The 19,620-nt window shown below is 37.2% G+C and overlaps 2 protein-coding genes across 2 annotated transcripts; both read left to right on the top strand.

Annotated features, from left to right (window-relative positions):
* Positions 1 to 4,610: 4,610 nt before the first annotated feature.
* On the top strand, positions 4,611 to 6,418 carry LOC127861724 (uncharacterized). The gene is made up of 2 exons (XM_052400410.1): positions 4,611 to 5,000; positions 5,087 to 6,418. Exons 1-2 carry the CDS (start codon positions 4,611 to 4,613, stop codon positions 6,416 to 6,418), a joined length of 1,722 nt encoding a protein of 573 aa, XP_052256370.1.
* A 1,686-nt stretch (positions 6,419 to 8,104) lies between these two features.
* Positions 8,105 to 16,602, top strand: LOC127862425 (innexin unc-9-like). Its single transcript, XM_052401542.1, has 2 exons — positions 8,105 to 8,271; positions 14,348 to 16,602. Coding segments are annotated over exons 1-2 (1,197 nt in total). The 5' UTR covers positions 8,105 to 8,269; the 3' UTR covers positions 15,543 to 16,602.
* Positions 16,603 to 19,620: the final 3,018 nt, after the last annotated feature.

Below are 19,620 nucleotides of genomic sequence, written 5' to 3'. Positions count from 1 at the left end.
GCGAAAATATTGACGCGTGTCGAAAATTTTTCAGATGCATCCCTTGTCTATTGTTTTGGCTAAATATCCATATGTATGAACGGTCAACGCCGCTACGCGGGCTTTTGCCCGTATAAAACGTTACTACTTTATGCATTTTCGATTTATGTGTAAGTATGCTATGAACATAATGGCTAGCTGTTCGTCGCACAAGAAAGTCCCTCTTGTTAAGGTATTAAACTGTAATGTTAAAGATATGCCCTTGAGTTCTCATTAGTTCTGCTGTCATTAATTTGAAACGAGAAATGAGCTCGTTCCATTATTTTATTATCAATATTTGAGATGTATTCTATAGTGGTTTTTTTTCAATTTTAAATGATTATCATAGCTACAAATCGATAGATTTCGCGATTTTATTTATCAAATAATAATTTTACACACTCAACAACAACACCACACACAACAATATAATGTTGGCAAACATGTTTTCCCCGAGTTGCAGCAAGGTCGTCAATGAATTCAAATGTGAATGTATTCTGAAATTATTTTTACATTTTACTGGAGGAATCCAGTATAGATAGCCTTTAATTCTTTATTTTCTCTTTTCGAATGTTTACACCGAGAAGAATAATTACTTCGATGATCTTACAACAAAGGTGTCGCTACATATAATGCGAACATGATTTAATGATAAAACCGTTTATGGAAGCATGGTCTTTTTCCTGTTGACCAGTGTGCATTTTAAAGTTATAAAAGTCTTTTTGCGACAGACGCCGTATTATGTGAGAACCATGAGTGGATCAAAACATATGTCATTGTCCAGACACACGATAGTTGTGACTGATTTTGAATAATTGTTGAAATTTAAATCTATTATTTTTTTCGGTATTAGTGTCTAAAGTTTATGTCCTTTATTGACCTTTATCAATAGCCAATAAAATGTTGGATACTTTTTACGCCAGCAGACCAGAATTATTAAAATTCTGCACCTGTAATGGTCAACTTGAAAATTAAAGAGATGTATTTCTGCATAGAAAGTTGATTGTCTAATTTGAGCCTGTAGTTATCGTGTGTAAAAAAGAAATAATGAGCTGTGTACAGCAGTTTCAACGGTCAACTTTCCCAATCAATAGATTGTGTGCGTATATACATGTATTTAAATTAGCCAGTTGGTACAGAGCCATCAACTGGAAACCAGTTTAATGTTAAAGCCCCCTGTACATCGACATTTGAAGTGTTGACCTCAGTATTAATTAGACTATTTATTTTATTTTCTGCATGGGAGACAGAATATGAACGTTGTTGCATGTTGGTCAAAGAGTCTTCTAGATATAGGGAAGCAACCTGGATCGATCGAACTACCAACCAACTAAACTACATATTTTATAATTCTTGAATGGACATTGAATATTTAGCCTCATCAGAATAGATCAGCATATAAGACTCCCAGTAGAGTGTAAACAAAAATGGCACATGTTTGTAAACTGTCTATCGGCTGCAAAATCCATTTAAAAGTCAAAAGATTTGTCAAAATGTATGTGGTACCAGTAAGAAATGTTCTTAAGGATAATTATTATTAAAGTTAAAATTTATAATGTAGTTTTAATTTCAATATTATCATTATCATTATTGTATGAAGACGACCGTTACAGGTTGCAAATGCGATATCATTATTTTCGCATGTTAACGTGAACGCGACCATTCAACGATAATTTTATGAGGTGTGCTAAGAAAATACCAAAGTGTTTGAGCGCACTCGTGTCAGTGTTAGCGTATATGTAGTAATAAGCACATGCCCGAGTTAATATACTCTGCCATACCTAATTATTTACTCACGTGTGCATCTGCATAAAAATTACAGTTGTAATAATTATGTTGATATTTTCACGTTTTTTCGAGGCACAAATAGTTTCCTTCTCATAGTACCGAGAAATGACTGTTTTCAAGTAGGCTGCATATGATAAATTAAATATTTCGATGCTTGATTTACAGGGACTCGGCTTGAACACTAGACAACCGTGGAGTTCAGCCACAACAGTCCAAAGAAGAGAACTTGTCCAGAGCGAAATCCGAAAGGAAGAAGAAGAGATAAGAAAGGTGAAAGCAGTCCAGATGGGGAGCCAGGGAAGCTGGACAAAGTGGCAGACAACAGGGAGGAAACTGTCATGGACAGATATCTGGAAGTACCAGTTTTTTCAACTGCAGTTCCTGATCCGGGCAGTTTATGATGTCTTGCCAACACCGGCGAATCTCCAGAGATGGGGCTGATAGAAACAGCAGAATGCACCCTATGTGGAGGAAGAGCTACCCTGGACCACATCTTGTCCTCGTGTAAGGAAGCACTTGCCCAGGGGAGATACCGCTGGAGACATGACCAGGTACTCCGAGAGGTAGCGGATACACTTGATAGACACAAGAAGGCACGAGTACATGCAGGGGCAAAGCACATCAACTTTGTACCAGCAGGGACAGTAATGAAGGGTACAAAGGGAGGACATCCGAGTATCCTAGACGGCACAAATGACTGGGAACTACGGGCAGATCTTATGAAACAGCTGCAGTTTCCAGACATTGTCCACACTACCCTACGCCCAGACATTGTGATGGTCTCCGGAAAGACAAAGAAGATCATCCTGGTAGAGCTGACTGTCCCGTGGGAAGAAAGATGTACTCAGGCACATGAGAGAAGAAGGCCAAGTACGAAGATCTCGTCCAGGAATGTAGAGAGGCCGGGTGGAGAGCATGGAACTACCCGATTGAAGTGGGATGCAGAGGGTTTCCTGCACCATCGCTGGGAAAGAAGTTCCAGGATATGGGAATAGAGGGACAGGCGAGAAAGCTGGCCATTAAGAAGGTATCACAGGCAGCAGAAAGAAGCTCCAGCTGGCTGTGGCTAAGGAGGAACGCCAGTAGCTGGAAGCCATCCACTAATGGGTAGTGCCTGATCAACACTGCGCCGCCCGCCACTTAGAGCTTGTCCTAGGTTTAAAAGGGCGAAACAAGCAATGACAAGTGGTACCTAGCTGATGACATTAGTGGAAAGCAGTTTATCTGTATTTTACAACATGACTTCTGAGGAATCAGTGACTTCCAGGAAAGACTGGATGACAACCAGGAATAGATTGGTGACAACTGGAGAGACAGTGGACATCCAGGAGAGACTGGAATTGGGCATCAAGGGCCGGCACCCCAAGATGATGACCCCGTAAGGAGTAACCCACAGAACAGCTACAACAAGACATACAAAAAGATACCCCCAGGGTCTTCCGAGAGGGGGGGTGGAAGAGAGATCCAATAGGACGGACACAACGGAATCGACACGGCTAGTACAACGGACATTGACAGGTGAGGCCTATACAGAGACAGCTCAGTGTGTTTGCGGGAAAATCTGTAAGAATGCCAGGGGTCTCAAGATACACCGGTCTAGGAAGGGTTGTCAGCCTGATCCGGAGCAGAGACAGTGCACAGACTTGTCTGGTGAGACACAGGAGGACCACAGCCAGGAAACACCACAGTGCTGAGGATCTCCACGAATCTGAGGTGGAACAGGTGGATAAGCCTACAAGACCAGAACATGATCTTGGTAGCCAGGGCAGTCATACAGATGACAGACTAGACCGCATCAAATGGCCAGCTATGAACGAGAAACAGTGGAAGGAGTTTGATGAGGATGTAGATGGCATCGTGGTACAGGTGTTACTTGGAACAGTAGAAAGGAAACTGCGGAGTATGTGTAGACTGATATATGCAGTCGAGAAGGAAAGATTTGGGGTGACACCATCGGAAAGGAAGCAGACTACAGTCGCCAAGAACAGACGGCAGATAGAAATAGAGAAGTTGAGGAAGGACCTTCGCAACTTGGGGAACCAGTACAGACAGGCATCAGAGCTAGAGAAAATTGGCCTACAGAACTACGAGACAACACCAGACGCAGACTTCAAGACCTGAGAAAGCGGAAAGGATACGAAAAGCTAGAAGGAGAAGGCCAGACAAACACGATCACGAACCACAATCCCTATGGTTTTAGCAAGGATATCCTTGAAGAGAAGAAAGCGGGACAGCTGAATTGTTCTAAAGAGGAGGTTGAAGAGCATCTGAAGAACACGCACTCTGATCAGGCGAGACATATGCGGATGGAGGGACATGAACGCATAGCCCCAGTACCCATGCCCATTGTTGCATTTACTGAGGGAGAACCAACCCTCAAGAGGTCCAAGATATAATCAAGAAGGCTAGATCCAAGTCAACACCAGGCCCAAATGGAATACTTACAAGGTGTACAAGTCATGCCCAAAACTGCTGAGACGGTTGTGAAAACTATTGAAGGTGGTCTGGCGTCAAGGAGATGTACCTGTGGAGTGGCAGCGAGCAGAAGGCCATCTTCGTCCCAAAGGAGGAGGTTTCCAAGGATATTGGACAGTTCCGGACAATATCATTGTGAATGTGGAGGGCAAGATCTTCATGTCAGTGGTTGCCAGGCCGTCTTACAACATTCATGACCGTAATGGGTACATGACACATCAGCACAGAATGGAGGTGTTCCAGGATTCTCTGGCTGCATTGAACACACATGCGCTATATAGCCAGTTAATCAGGGAAGCTAAGATCAACAAGACAGATCTCACAGTTGTATGGCTGATCTAGCAAATGCGTATGGCACAGTACCCCACCAGGTAATAGAGTTTGCTCTGAAACACCACCATGTACCAGAACATATTCAGAGCATTGTCAGAAGCTACTACAGAAACATCAACATGCGCTTCACAACAAAGAACTTTACAACATCCTGGATACAGCTTCAGAAGGGGATTGTAACCGGCTGCACAGTGTCAGTAGTACTGTTCATCGCCGCTATGAATCTCATCATCAAAGCCGGAGACAGGGAGTCAAGGGGACCGAAGACCCAGACAGATACCAGACTTCCACCACAGAGGGGATTTATGGATGATCTGACTATCACAACAGAGTCCCACATACAAGCTCGGTGGATCCTATCAGCCCTTGAAGATGTTGTGTCATGGGCTAGAATGGCCTTCAACCAAGGAAGTCAAGATTTCTTATCTTGAGAAGAGGTAAAGTCTGGCAGAAGACAACACTCAGGGTACAGGGCGAGGATATCCCATCACTTATTGACAACCCCGTCAAGTGCTTGGGTAAATGGTTTGACACCACACTGGGTGATAGCAGAAATAACACAGAGCGCATCAGGCAGCAACTGAGGAATGGGCTTGCAAAGATAGAGGGAACAGGCCTACCAGGGAAGTTCAAGGCATGGCTTTTCCAGCATGGCCTCCTGCCCCGTCTTCTGTGGCCACTAATGTTGTATGAGATCCCAACATCGACGGTTGATAGCTTGGAAAGCATGATAAACAAGAGCCTGAGACGATGGTTCGGACTTCCATCATGTATGACAAGTATTGGACTCTACAACAGAACCGGAATGTTGCAGCTCCCTCTTTCATCAATTGTAGAGGAGTACACAGTTAGTAAGGCAAGGCTCGTGTTGACCCTACGAGACTCTAGTGACATGAGCATTAGAAATGCAGGGATAGAGGTCAGAACTGGAAGAAGATGGTCAGCATCGAATGCAGTTGAGCAGGCAGAGAGTCGACTGAGACATCAAGACATAGTGGGAACAAGTTGTCAAGGTAGACAGGGACTCGGCTTGAACACTAGACAACCGTGGAGTTCAGCCACAACAGTCCAAAGAAGAGAACTTGTCCAGAGCGAAATCCGAAAGGAAGAAGAAGAGATAAGAAAGGTGAAAGCAGTCCAGATGGGGAGCCAGGGAAGCTGGACAAAGTGGCAGACAACAGGGAGGAAACTGTCATGGACAGATATCTGGAAGTACCAGTTTTTTCAACTGCAGTTCCTGATCCGGGCAGTTTATGATGTCTTGCCAACACCGGCGAATCTCCAGAGATGGGGGCTGATAGAAACAGCAGAATGCACCCTATGTGGAGGAAGAGCTACCCTGGACCACATCTTGTCCTCGTGTAAGGAAGCACTTGCCCAGGGGAGATACCGCTGGAGACATGACCAGGTACTCCGAGAGGTAGCGGATACACTTGAGAGACACAAGAAGAAGGCACGAGTACATGCAGGGGCAAAGCACATCAACTTTGTACCAGCAGGGACAGTAATGAAGGGTACAAAGGGAGGACATCCGAGTATCCTAGACGGCACAAATGACTGGGAACTACGGGCAGATCTTATGAAACAGCTGCAGTTTCCAGACATTGTCCACACTACCCTACGCCCAGACATTGTGATGGTCTCCGGAAAGACAAAGAAGATCATCCTGGTAGAGCTGACTGTTCCGTGGGAAGAAAGATGTACTCAGGCACATGAGAGAAAGAAGGCCAAGTACGAAGATCTCGTCCAGGAATGTAGAGAGGCCGGGTGGAGAGCATGGAACTACCCGATTGAAGTGGGATGAAGAGGGTTTCCTGCACCATCGCTGGGAAAGATGTTCCATGATATGGGAATAGAGGGACAGGCGAGAAAGCTGGCCATTAAGAAGGTATCACAGGCAGCAGAAAGAAGCTCCAGCTGGCTGTGGCTAAGGAGGAACGCCAGTAGCTGGAAGCCATCCACTAATGGGTAGTGTCTGATCAACACTGCCGCCCGCCACTTAGAGCTTGTCCTAGGTTTAAAAGGGCGAAACAAGCAATGACAAGTGGTACCTAGCTGATGACATTAGTGGAAAGCAGTTTATCTGTATTTTACAACTAGGATGTTTATTACCAAAACGGCTTCTTGATTTTTAGACACGTATATATATATATCCCTGATAATGAATTCAAGACTTTTCAAAGACTATTGGAAAAAGCTATGAAGATTCAATTGAAAGTTTAAACGATACAATACACTAGTGTAAGATTCTTTGTTGATGTATCTAATTCGAATAATCGACATTTCAACGAAAACGTTCAATAAAAAGCTGGTTGTTGTAATCTGTGGGTTAGCATATAGCCAATATTTATCAAAGTGGTATTTTTTAAGAGATCATTCTTTTATTTATGTTATTCTGTCATCACATTGGTTTTAACTATGTTCTGTTCAGAACGTTTGTTTATTATTCGATGCCCCTCATGATAATATTATATTTAATCAACATTTTCATTGTTCACACTCTAAAGGCGATATTGTCCAATCTTCGCGAAACTTTGTCAGATGATTGTCCCAACGTTGTTGTTTTTCATATGTAAAATATGGGTAATCAGGTCAAATCAAAGAAAAAACTTGTTCACACTCTAGAGGCTACATTTTAAGGTCAATCTTGTTGATACTGGGTCAGAACATTTGGTACAATTATATATCTTCTGAGTTTTAAAATGTTCCGGTTCGTTTTAAACATTGCCGCCTCGTGCCAGTTAACCATATAATGATGTACTGGAACGTTGTAAACGCTATAGAAATCACATTTTAGTCAAATCTTTATGAAAATTGGTCAAAACATGTGTTATACTAATAACTCGGCTCTACCTATTTTGGTAGAGTTCAAAACTTGTTAACGTGATGTCAAAAGCTAAGTCACTTAGTCAAAAAAGAGCTTGTATATATAAGTGCTTGAAGTCACATTTTAAACTTGGTAATAACACTTTTTCTAATGATATCTCGGCCAAATTCTAAAATGGTTCTCGTTAAACAAATTTGGCCATGATGATGATTGTGATATGATTGGAGCTGTAATTGGATTCTCTAAAATTGATCTATAAATGATACAATGTAACCTTTGGAACTTTGTTTAGACAGCCACTTTTGCAAGAGAGACAACCAGCTGGCCAACTAGGTTATTCCGACAGAGTTTTTACCCCGTAAACAAATATATGGTTTAAATATGTACATAAGCGTTCTGTGCTGGAATATTTTAATTATTGAATGTTTATCACACTATTCTGCGTAGAAAATTACTATTTAAAAATGTATTATAAAGTAGTTAAATTCTTCTGAACTCCACCTTCTCAGAAAAGTGTATTTCTTTCGGATCTCAGGTTATCGCTCTAGGACCCATGGTCCCTTTTTATTTTCGTAGCTTCACATAAAACCACACTTTTATAACTAAAATAGTTTTCGCTCAGATTTTGTCGCATCCGTTCAGATGAGATAAATCTATAATTAGAACCTAGTTATGTCGTTATCATGTCCACTCCTAACTAAGCAAGATAATTATTGATAAAATATCGAAACGAAACTCATTTATTGTTATAAACGGAATATTGTCGTTCAGTGTCGATTTGTTACAAAAGTTTCAACCGGTTTAGTGTATTTTACCTAAGCATAAGTCATGTAAGTAAATAGAAAAAAATGGTTAAATTTGTTTTGTGTATGAAAATGTTCATATATTCATATAGTTTATATCCAGACAGAAGCACAGAAAAAGAATAAAATAATACATCGGATTTCATCCGTTTATTTTAAGTTGTCGATTTCTATGATTTTGTATATTATTAATACATAAATAATACATTTATTGTTGTCATGTGAATGTAATACTCAATGTGAACTGAAAAACATACATCTGAAGCGTTTTTCGTCGTCAAAGTGCAGAAAAAAAGATTCCAACATACATACAATATTCAGTTAATATGATGTATATGTTTTCCATAATAAGATATATTGTAAAAATAACAAATCTTATATTTCAACATTTTTTTATGTAAACGATACATTACACAATTATTCAGTTTAATCTGCAAAACACAGTCTTGAAGCGATTCCATTGTTAATGGCATGATTCAGAAAGCTAGTTTATGTAATTAAATTAAAATTAAATTTTCTATGCTCGACAACACCAAGTGTAATTGTAATTTGACTTCGTAATGATTGTTTAAAGTGTTCGATATATTTCTTAGATGTCAACATTTGAGTTACGTTTTTTAAGTATAATAATAGAAGCTTAATTTTGCTAACAGTATATTTTAATTCAATCATTTGAAAGATAATGCAGTTTTCGTAAACCGATGTTAATCTTCGATTGTAATTTGCGGACTGACCACCGTTATCATGCAAACCTAACGTAAAATGGCTGCAAGGGGGAGTGAGGCTGTTTTTCCTCAAGTGGCGTAAAGTGAAACGTTGTTAACACTTAACAATTCGCATTTTTAGAAATCAACGTGAAACTTGGACAGGACATTTGTTCTAAAGATATCACGACCGAGTTCAACAATTGTTTAGGTTGATGGTCGCCAGGGGAGAGGGGGGGGGGGGGGGGCTGATAAGGCTATAATGAAACCTCTTATACACTGTAGAAGTCAAATTTTCGAGTCAATTATCGTAAAAAATTCTCAGAGCATATGTTCTTATTATTAGTGAGCCTAGTTAAAAATCATAATATTCTATTGAAAAAAAATGGCCGCCGGGGGTGTTAAATTTTGTCTTTCACAGCTTAATTGAAACCTTGATAACACTATAGAATTCACATTCACATTTCCAGTCACCATGAAGCTTGCCCAGAACATTTATTTTAATTATATTTTAGTGGAGTTCTAATATGGTTTGAGTCCGTTGAAATAATGACCGTCCATTTCACCTTATATGGCTATAAAGAAGTTCGTTAGGACTCGAAGAGTTACTATTTTAGCACAATCTTCATTACACTTGCTTCGAACATTTTGTTCTAATGATATTTTGACCGAGTTTCAAAACTAGTTCTGGTCGTTTGAAAAACAATGCCCCAATCGTGGCTGGCATTTTTACATATACAGTTTATATTTCTATTATATAATATCGTTTACTCTCTATAAATCCCATTTTGCGTCCAATCGTGAATGAACTTGCAACGAATATTCGTTCTTATGATATCTTGATAAAATTGAAAATTACTCCTGTTTGGTGTAAATACATGGTTACCAGTGAAATCAGTTTTTCTTACATGCCAAAAGTGAAACCCGATGAACCTTGTAAGCTCTTGTCTTTCAATCTCCATCATGACTTTTGCTCTGATGCTTTTTTTCTAAAATTAAGGAAGCATTCTTTAAATAAAAAAGTATCAATAAAAAGGAATTAAAGTACTATCTGATTGAAATAAATAAATCGATATAATCACATTCATTCTAAATGCAGCCAGCTTAATATTTATTCTGCCTTTAAAATATAGCGCAAATTGCACCCCCTCTTTCCCATAAGTCACATTAAGTAGACTCAAACATCACTAAAGCTGCCCAAGACAGTTTAGTTCATTCGTGTCTTAGTTTAAAAGTCATCATTAAATGCCTTAAATTGATCAAATTGAACATCGGTTCTAAAGAGCTCAAGAATAATAAAATGATCGATTTTAAGAAAGAATAAAAAACGTTCACCCAATCCGTGGCTCAAACCACTGACATTTTATTAATTGATTGAAACGTAATACCACTATTATGAATTAAGTGCAGCATTTATACTTTATGTAAGAGATGCACGGATTGTCACTGAATATAACATACAACGAAATTAACCGTCATAATTAATCGTTACGTGTTGTAATTTTATAAAATTCTAATAATAATTAGCCAAAAATGAAAATGTATTTTCATTGTTAGTCTAACGTCATACGCAGAGCTCCAGATAAAGATTTAGTCTAAAGGGTATTTCACCCCTTGATATTATTGTTAAAGCGTATTTTACTCCTTTGTTTCAGCCATAAAGGGTATTTAGGAATAGTTTGGGGTATTTTTCATTTCCATAGAAAACTGACACAGTAAATGGCGTGTTTAATCTAGAAATATTATTATTTGTTATTTATATTATTAAATGCAAAAAGGATGAATTTAAAATGACGATATAAACAGAATTTCTTTAAAAATGTTCCCGCAGGAGCCGCTGGTTGCTTAAAACGTCCCTTTTTTAACCCACAAACATGATGGGCCGCCATTTTAATTAGAAGCTTATTTTGGCTGCCTCACTTTTGATTCAATGGTTAATTTACAATAAAATCTCAACTGGATTATTGGTTAAACCGGTTACGCACTTTAATCTATTTAAAATACGTACACAGATTTGTATTGCGTTTTTTACGTACTGGGCCGATTTTTAATGCGTTTTTTTGCGTAAATACGCAGATACGCCTCTTATCTGGAGCTCTGGTCATACGTCTTATTTCTCTCCCTGATGAACAGTGTTTTTTTCATATGTTCAATCCGTGACAACCAAAAGTCGGAAAATTGTCTTTTCGACAATATGTGAGCAAGTCCCTATAAATCTGTTTATGATTAAAAATCAATCATCTGTGATAAATTATCCAATTTATCAATTCGAATTGCACTGTTACAATGATCGATGTATCGTATCGTATTTAACAGTCTGGTGTTGGCAGGCGTTCTAAGGCAAGGCAATGTGAATACAGGGCTCTATGGTCAAACTTGCAGTATTTAAATCGTTCAGGTCCAGTCGTAGGTCATCGTTCGAACCAATGTCCACTCAAATACGCTAGTGATTATTAATAGATTAAATAGTGACAATGGAATATTTACGGTTTCCGACAATTGTCGCAGTTCAGATCGTTCACATCATCGATCAAATCGTGACATCGTAATCAAAATCTAAAAACATCATAAAGACACGAATTGGCTCTTGATAAACGTATTGCAATCTATATTCTCGTAGAACAGGAAACAAATACGACCTTCCAAATATTGATGATAATGCCATTATAGCACCGAATCGTGGAATTGTGCGAAAGATTCTTAAATCGTACAAGAGATTGAGATGAGATTATTACATATATTGGTATGTGCTCGAAAGCGTAGTATTGACGGACACGTCAGTTCTTGCATGTCTTAGTCCGTGACACAAAATCGAAACTAACGTATAGTAATTGAATCGTTATCGATTTTAACATATTCGCATCGGTATTCACGGTTTGCTAATTATGCCTTAAGCACAACAAACCTGTAAAGGTGTTTTTACTGTTTTAAGGACCTGAAATGCACTTCAGTTTACACAAGAGATATAGTTATCTTAAATTTTTGTCAGTTGCGTAAACTGAAGTACACTTGGTGGCGTGTTACGACACAGAGTCACTTGATTGATAACACATTTGCCAAAAATTACAAATCTTGTATGAGTAAATGTTTAACCTATATTATACAGTTTGACAACGTGACCAAGTTTTGAAGTAAAGAAATAAACGCAGACGTCCCAGTATTCTAAAAATCGCAAAGTATTGCTCCCCTTGGAAGATCTGTATTACACCTACGATTAAAATAGTCATTTAACCATCAGGATTTGCAAAACTTATTCACGTAACGACTTCGTTCAAGAATTAATTTAAAATAATAACATGTCGCACCGACCGGAATTTCGAACCATGGGCAGTTTGACCAACGGCTCAACAACACGTCCATTCCGTAATGTCGTCAATGGGTTGAATGTTTGATGTCTATTAAGGGTCAATGTAAAAACAGGTCGCTGTGATGAAACTTTCTTACCTGATTTTTAAGATCATTTATACTATGGAATAGTTAATATTTTCAGGTATTTTGTGTAATCAGTGTACTGTCTGGAATTTATTAGAAATGTATCTCTCAGATAACCACCCAAAGAAATCACAAGGTCACCTTCGCGATGACCAACGAAGGCAAACCATTCGCCGTTAAAAAATATTTGCGTTTGTTTAATATTGTGTTTGAAAAGTACGAAATTATTAGTCATATGCAAAATACCGTCATACTGTTTCTAGCATTATACTATTCTGCAATCGCTTGCATTTCGTCATAGGTCACTACGTTATAGCAATGTTTAATGTTAATTTAATCTTACAAGTCTTCTCAAATTACAATTATTCTTTCTCATCTGAAAGATCCCATGGCATATGGAAAACGACTTTGAGCTTGTCATGCCGAATCCTATGAAATATTGATTCAAATGAGTTTGCCAGATGTTCTTACAACAAAGAGAATGTTAACAATTTTTATATATGTATACCATTACTTAATAAATGTATGTACATAAAATAGTCGTATCATAAATATCAATTTAACTATCTTCACGAAGAAGCATACATTCGCGGTTTGATGTTGTGCAATTATGTTGTCTAAATTGTTTCTGTTTTCCCCCACAAGATGGCTCCTATGCTGTGTTGTACTATATCGGAAATAATTTCTAACTATTAATTAATTTATGTTATAACTGAATAATATAAATACATACATTCTTACTCAAAATGATATTATTTTGCTGCCAAAACCATTCATTTATATGTTGCAAACAAAAGTTTAAATTGTACACACACGATGATAAATGAAGGGCATCAATCATGAAGACTTTGTCTTGTTCTTATCACGGATATGGAACGTCAAAAATGATATGGTCATAATGGTTTCAAGGGTCACTTGTAAAAAATCTGTTTGCTGCATCAAGCGTTTAAAACAAACAATAAACGTTTTTAAGTGAATGTTGATCACTCGTTTTTATTATTTGAAAAATGTTATACATTACAGACAAAATACATGGGAATTTATTAAGATGCTTTAATATCTGACTGCTTCTTATAATGTGTTTAAGAGCTTAACAAATATGCAGCCATCGAACCTGTTCCCTCCAAAATGTCCCTTGACAGAAGTATTTTATTTATGACATTAACGTTCATTAATGTCATAAATACTATTGTACATGTTTGTTGAATCGTTGAATATAGTTTTTTTGCATCATTTATGACAGAAAAACAACACTTTTTGAAATCGTTAGTGTTTAATTTGATAATTGTACGAGATTTTGGAATAAAACATTTACAGGATTTTGTCGATAGACAAATTCACGTAAGAAAAAGAAGTGATCTTGCTAGCAATTTAAATGACTGATTTTTAAATCATTCCAAACTTTTACCATTTAACAGATTCTATGATTTTTATCGACATTCGTATATATACATGCTTATCCATATTTCGTGTAAATGTAATATAAATGTAGTCAAAACACGTGATTTCGTTTTTCCGCAAATACTTAAACATCCTGTGTGACATTGTGCGAACTTGTTAATGAAAATAAAAATGCTAAGTCAAAAATATATAAGCATAACCCTCCTGTCCTATTCGTAGCATATTGACCGATAAGCAATATCTTTCTTCTTAATAAAAACATATCAGTTGATCGATCGTATGTTGATGTTTGTACTGCCAGGATAAAACGTTAGGTTAAGTTGTCATTGAAAAAGTAGTACACGTGTATATACTTCGCAACACGAAAAAATATAAGAATCCAAAACATTTCCTTTTCATAAATATTGATTATTATTTACAAAATATGATTTCACAGCGCTGATTTTAATTACGAAATTACATCCTATAATTTCCGTTGCAATGGTTATCTGCGTTTCTGTCTTCCTAAAGTTTTGAAATATTGAATGCATTAAGAAACCATTTTACAATTAATGTTTATCTTGAAGGGTGGATGCGGTGTTAACCGAAGTTAAGAAGCGAATTAAAGTGATAACTGGCCATCACACGGATGACTGGATAGATCGATGTTCACACATGTACACATGTTTATTCCTGATTATCGTCGCCGTGATAGTGTCAACAGTTCAGGTTGTGGGCAAACCAATCAACTGCTGGCTCGCAGCGGAATACGAGAAAGATTGGTTCAAGGCCTACGTGGAAAGTTATTGCTGGATTTCTAACACTTACCACATCGCCTTCTTCGAAAATCTGCCCGTGGACATTGACAAGCGTAAAGATAGAGAAACTACTTATTATCAATGGGTACCACTCATTCTTCTGCTGCAAGCCTTCATGTTCAAGTTTCCAAATGTCATCTGGAGACTTATGCATCATTATGCGGGCATAAGCCTCGACGGCGTCGTGGATCTCTCACAGAGCACGCAATGTTCCTCCCCGAAAGATTGCGATAATGCCATTGACCGCCTTGCATACCTTATTAACAAATGGCTAGAAACGCAACGTAACTACAAAAACAATGTGTATACCCGAACAAGAGATCGCATTACTGGTACGTTTGGATGTTTTTGCAGCAAACGAGGAGGCACCTTCTTACCCGGTCTTTTTCTCTTATCGAAGTTCCTTTATGTTGCAAACGCTATTGGACAATTCTATCTGCTAAATGCATTCCTGGCGGTTTCTTACAACTGGTACGGGTTTGAAGTCCTAGAGAAATTGAGAAGTAACACGCCGTGGACAAATAGCCCACGATTCCCTCTCGTCACTTTCTGCGACTTTGAGATTCGACATCTTCAAAACATCAAACGCCATACCTACCAGTGCGTGTTGCCGATAAATTTATTCAACGAGAAATTCTTCATTTTGCTCTGGTTTTGGTTCGTCGTCGTTGCTGTACTCGCATGCTGTAACTTCGGACAGTTCTTGTTTACTGTCAATTTCAAGTCCAATCGACAAAGGTTTGTGAAGAAGTACTTGGACATCGGCAAGAATTTATACGATGAGCAGTTTGACAAAACGGTTCGCACTAAATTTATCGACGACTACCTTCGTGAGGATGGTGTGTTTGTCCTTAGGATGATCGCGTCCAATTCTACTGATATTGTTACCACAGACTTAGTGAAGAAACTATGGGACATGTTTACAAGCAACAAAGACGATCGTAAAGCGAATGACGATTTGTAACATATACTTGGAGCATAACAAGGATGTTTTACTATATTCTGTAACATTCGGTGTGGAAAAAATCAGCAACACAAAATCTTGGACCGCTCGACAGAATGCTGATTTGTACCAAAGAAAGGAGAAATAATACTTGTGTACGGTAATTAAATGTGGTTAATGACCCAGTTAATGACCCAGTTGACAATGATCATGCAGTCTTTATGAATGAAATCCAGTTGTAAAGACACACCTCCGCATTGGACCAATGAAATCACTCGTGTCTTTTAAATGTCAGTTAGTTGAAATGTATGTAAACAAAGGTTTCAAACGGCGCTGGACAGTTAGTCTTGATGCATAATGTAACGACAAGAACGGTAATAATGTTTTTTCATACGTTTTATTGAATTATGGTATCGAGGTACATGACCTTTGTAGGGAAGATGCCCTTTACTCCGTGAAGATTTCAGTCTTAAAGACTGCATGATCATTGTCAACTGGGTCATCCGAGTTGTGTATCGTGTTATTTCTTATAAGTTGACCCAGCATTTGTAAAAATATTGCAAGACATATACATTTCCAGAAAGAAAATTCATTTCTGCGTTGAATAAGACCGATATCGTGCAAATCGCTGCACAATTGATGAAGATATGGCTGTTCAAAGCGATGCACCCCGTTTTGGGGTGATTTTGAGTTGCATACCTTGTTATATATATATTTGATAGTGATTTTTTTTTCATAAAATTTATTTTTTCGTTATAATATGATTATTTATCATTCAAAATGATGTTTTTACTAATTAATATCATAGCCACACGCTAACCACCTGTGGTATAGTTGTGATGGCTCCATAAAGTGAGGGGCCGCGTGGGAGGCATTTTCAGCAATGCAATTTGACGTCATCATACGGACATGTATCAGACTAAATTGTAAAATTTGTATACATGTACATGGTTATAACAATGTCAGTGTTATCAGTGTTTTGTTTTAATTATTGCCGAAATCGATGTTGTTATGAATCATTGGTTGCTTGTAAATATGTTGTATCTCTTGAATTTACTTATGATCAAGCTATTTAAAACTGTTTTCTGTTCATATATTCGTATTTCATATATTTTTGCGTATTATGAGGATCGCAGCACCCCCAACTACTAATTATGGATACAATCATATTGGATTAACTCTCATGTGGGTACGAACGCATATAAATTTTGTAGTTTATAACCGAAAAGTACTTCAGATGTAACCAATTCTTAATATATACCTCGCTTCAATTTCAGTGTCGCTGCTACTTTAAAATAGGTACATTGCGCCACAGCTTATGTGGAAACGCAACACGACCTTCATTCATTGTGTGTACCTTAAACTTGCATGTTTTAGAGCGTTTCGTGAAAATTTATTTCAACAAAATCAATGTTCTATGAAATGCTTTTTATGAATAGAGGGTCACCTGCAAATACCACTTATATATCGTTAAGCCTGATGTTTTTTAATAATTGAGAAACAGAAGAATATAGTCGCTTGTTATGTTCTTACAACTCGGATTGAAATTATTTTGAACTGGTTCCAATGGCATGCCCCGAGCTTAAATAATATTTTTATTTATTTCTTATGAGTATAGTTTGTCGTATAATCAAAGAGGGAATTTCCGTAAATCTAAGAGTAACGGCTCTTTATAAGAATTTCTCTCACGATGAAGTTTCTTGAAAGCCCTGCTTTGTACATATGTCAGGCATAAAATTAGGTGTGCATTAATCATTTATAGTTAACCCATTTATGCCTAGCGTCTACAAAAAAGGCCTTGGCAAACAGCGTAGACCCAGATGAGACGTCGCATGATTAATTAAGAAGGATGGGAGAGTCCACTAGGCATAAATGGGTTAATAAGTGAGGTACTTTACGCACATGCATTAAGCGCGTTTTTCTACGGATTTTATTTTATTTAATAGTTGTTTCAGTTTAAATGTTAAGTGTGGTAGAAGTTTAAGCGTGCATTGTGACCATGAATCCCTTAACACATCGTGTCACATATAAACTTATGTTATTTCGCTAGTAATAATATTATCCAAAACTAGTATATAGACAATAAGTGATTCTTTTTTGCAAAAGAAATTGTAGAAAGGTTATGTTATATATAATGTATTGGTATCAACTGGTGAAGAAACAAAAGGTCGCGTGTGATACAACAAAGGAAAAACACCGATATCTGTATAAAGTGAATTATTGTACAAAAATATACAGCGCATGTTGTATAAATGTACATTGCCTAATAACCAAATAGAGTTGTCGTTCCATACTTTCACAAACATACACGTAATATAACCGACGTGCTCGAGATTGGACATTGATCAAGACCAGGGTAACGATGAGATATGCGCACTTAATCGTATGATAACTCAGTACATTATTATGTCATACGATTGTTCTGAGTGCGCTTGCTGCCGGCAAAAAAAATCTTGTGGGGCATCGAAAAATACACATTCGGATGGACAGCGTAATATATGTTTAAACGTTCTGAGCAGAACTTAATTGGTCACCAACGTTATTATAGAGTATACACATATCAAGAACAATAATCTGTCAACCAACAACAAAAAAATATTGATGTTTGGTTAAAATACATACAGATTGCCAAGACCATGTTTTTAATTGTACGCGTTCTTGAACATGAAACGCTACTTGGCAATAAGTGTCATTTACATGACTTATTTAATATAATTGGTTTAAATATTTCACAAAAGGACTTTTATTATATTAGATTATAACGTTGCAACTTCCAATTGAATCTTCATATGCACATTCGATAGTCTTAGATATATTAGAAGATAAACATATCCTGGTAAATTAAGAATAGAAATGTTAAATCCATAAGCCTACACATTTACACTTGGCGTATACTCTTCGATTTATATTGCTTGGTTACTTCAAACAATAGTGCGTGTCATTGTGTGTGCACTAGGGAAAGGTAAACTTAACACGTAAATCTAATAATGAACTAGGTTGTCATTGAATAAAACAACGAATACATGTACTGCAATTAATATTGGTGGTTGATTTATTTCTCTCGTTGGTTCATTCTGATTTATAATTTATAGAAAGAACATTCCAGTTCCGTTTTCGATTTGAATAAGGAACAAGTTCCTTATTCCATCTGAATAAGGAACTAGATTATCTATATTTAAAACAAAGTAAAAATTTATTGCAATTAGTATTTTAAATATACGACCTTAATATATAATGATTTTGATTTATATGTGGCTCACTTTCGATCAATTACATTGATGTTTAACTCAGGAAATGCCAGTTCCTAATCCGGCTTAAATAAGGAACTTATTCAGCGCCGAAAAAGGCTTTGGAAATTTAAGTAAAAACAAACATGTTGAAAAGTACACGATTGCACTTTTATATCACATAAATATAAAATTATGTTATATGCTTTAGTTTTTGTTGATGTTAAGTAAGTATTCGAATTAGAAAATGCCGGTTCGGTTTAAAGGGGCCTTTTCACAGATTTTGGCATTTTTTAACTTATTCATTAAATGCTTTATATCGATAAATGTAAACATTGGATCGTAAAAGCTCCAGTAAAAAATCAAGAATAAAATTAACAAGAAATATCTTTTAAAAAAGATATACGGCGTTGATTGTGGTTGCAGTTAATGAAAGGTAAAGACTTCAATGAATGAGATCAAAGATAGCGAATGTCTTTTTCTGTGCAGTTCTTAGCTGCAGCAAACGCAGTACGGGATGATACGCGGAGTTGTCGCGGCTTATTTTACATTATTACATATTGCTGGTCATAAACGTATAGATACAAAACAGAAAACCAAAGAAGAATGGAAGTGAAATTAAAACATATGAGTCAACCGGCCACACGCGAAGTATCCGTATATATTTTAAATATTTATACGCGCGTTCTTTAAACAAACCTGTTTTAGTGGTTTGTCTGGCGTTGCTATTTGATTCGATTGTTAACAGTATCGAGAATCATTGCGCTCATGCTTAATTCATTAGTCAATATCATGGCATAATTCTTGTTAAATTAATTAAAAATAATATTTATCATGGTATTGTTGTAAAACACATTAAGAATCTATTATTG

Source organism: Dreissena polymorpha, chromosome 16 (genome assembly GCF_020536995.1).
Source record: "Dreissena polymorpha isolate Duluth1 chromosome 16, UMN_Dpol_1.0, whole genome shotgun sequence".
Classification (NCBI taxonomy): Eukaryota; Metazoa; Mollusca; class Bivalvia; order Myida; family Dreissenidae; genus Dreissena; species Dreissena polymorpha.
This window is presented reverse-complemented; position numbering and strand designations above follow the sequence as displayed.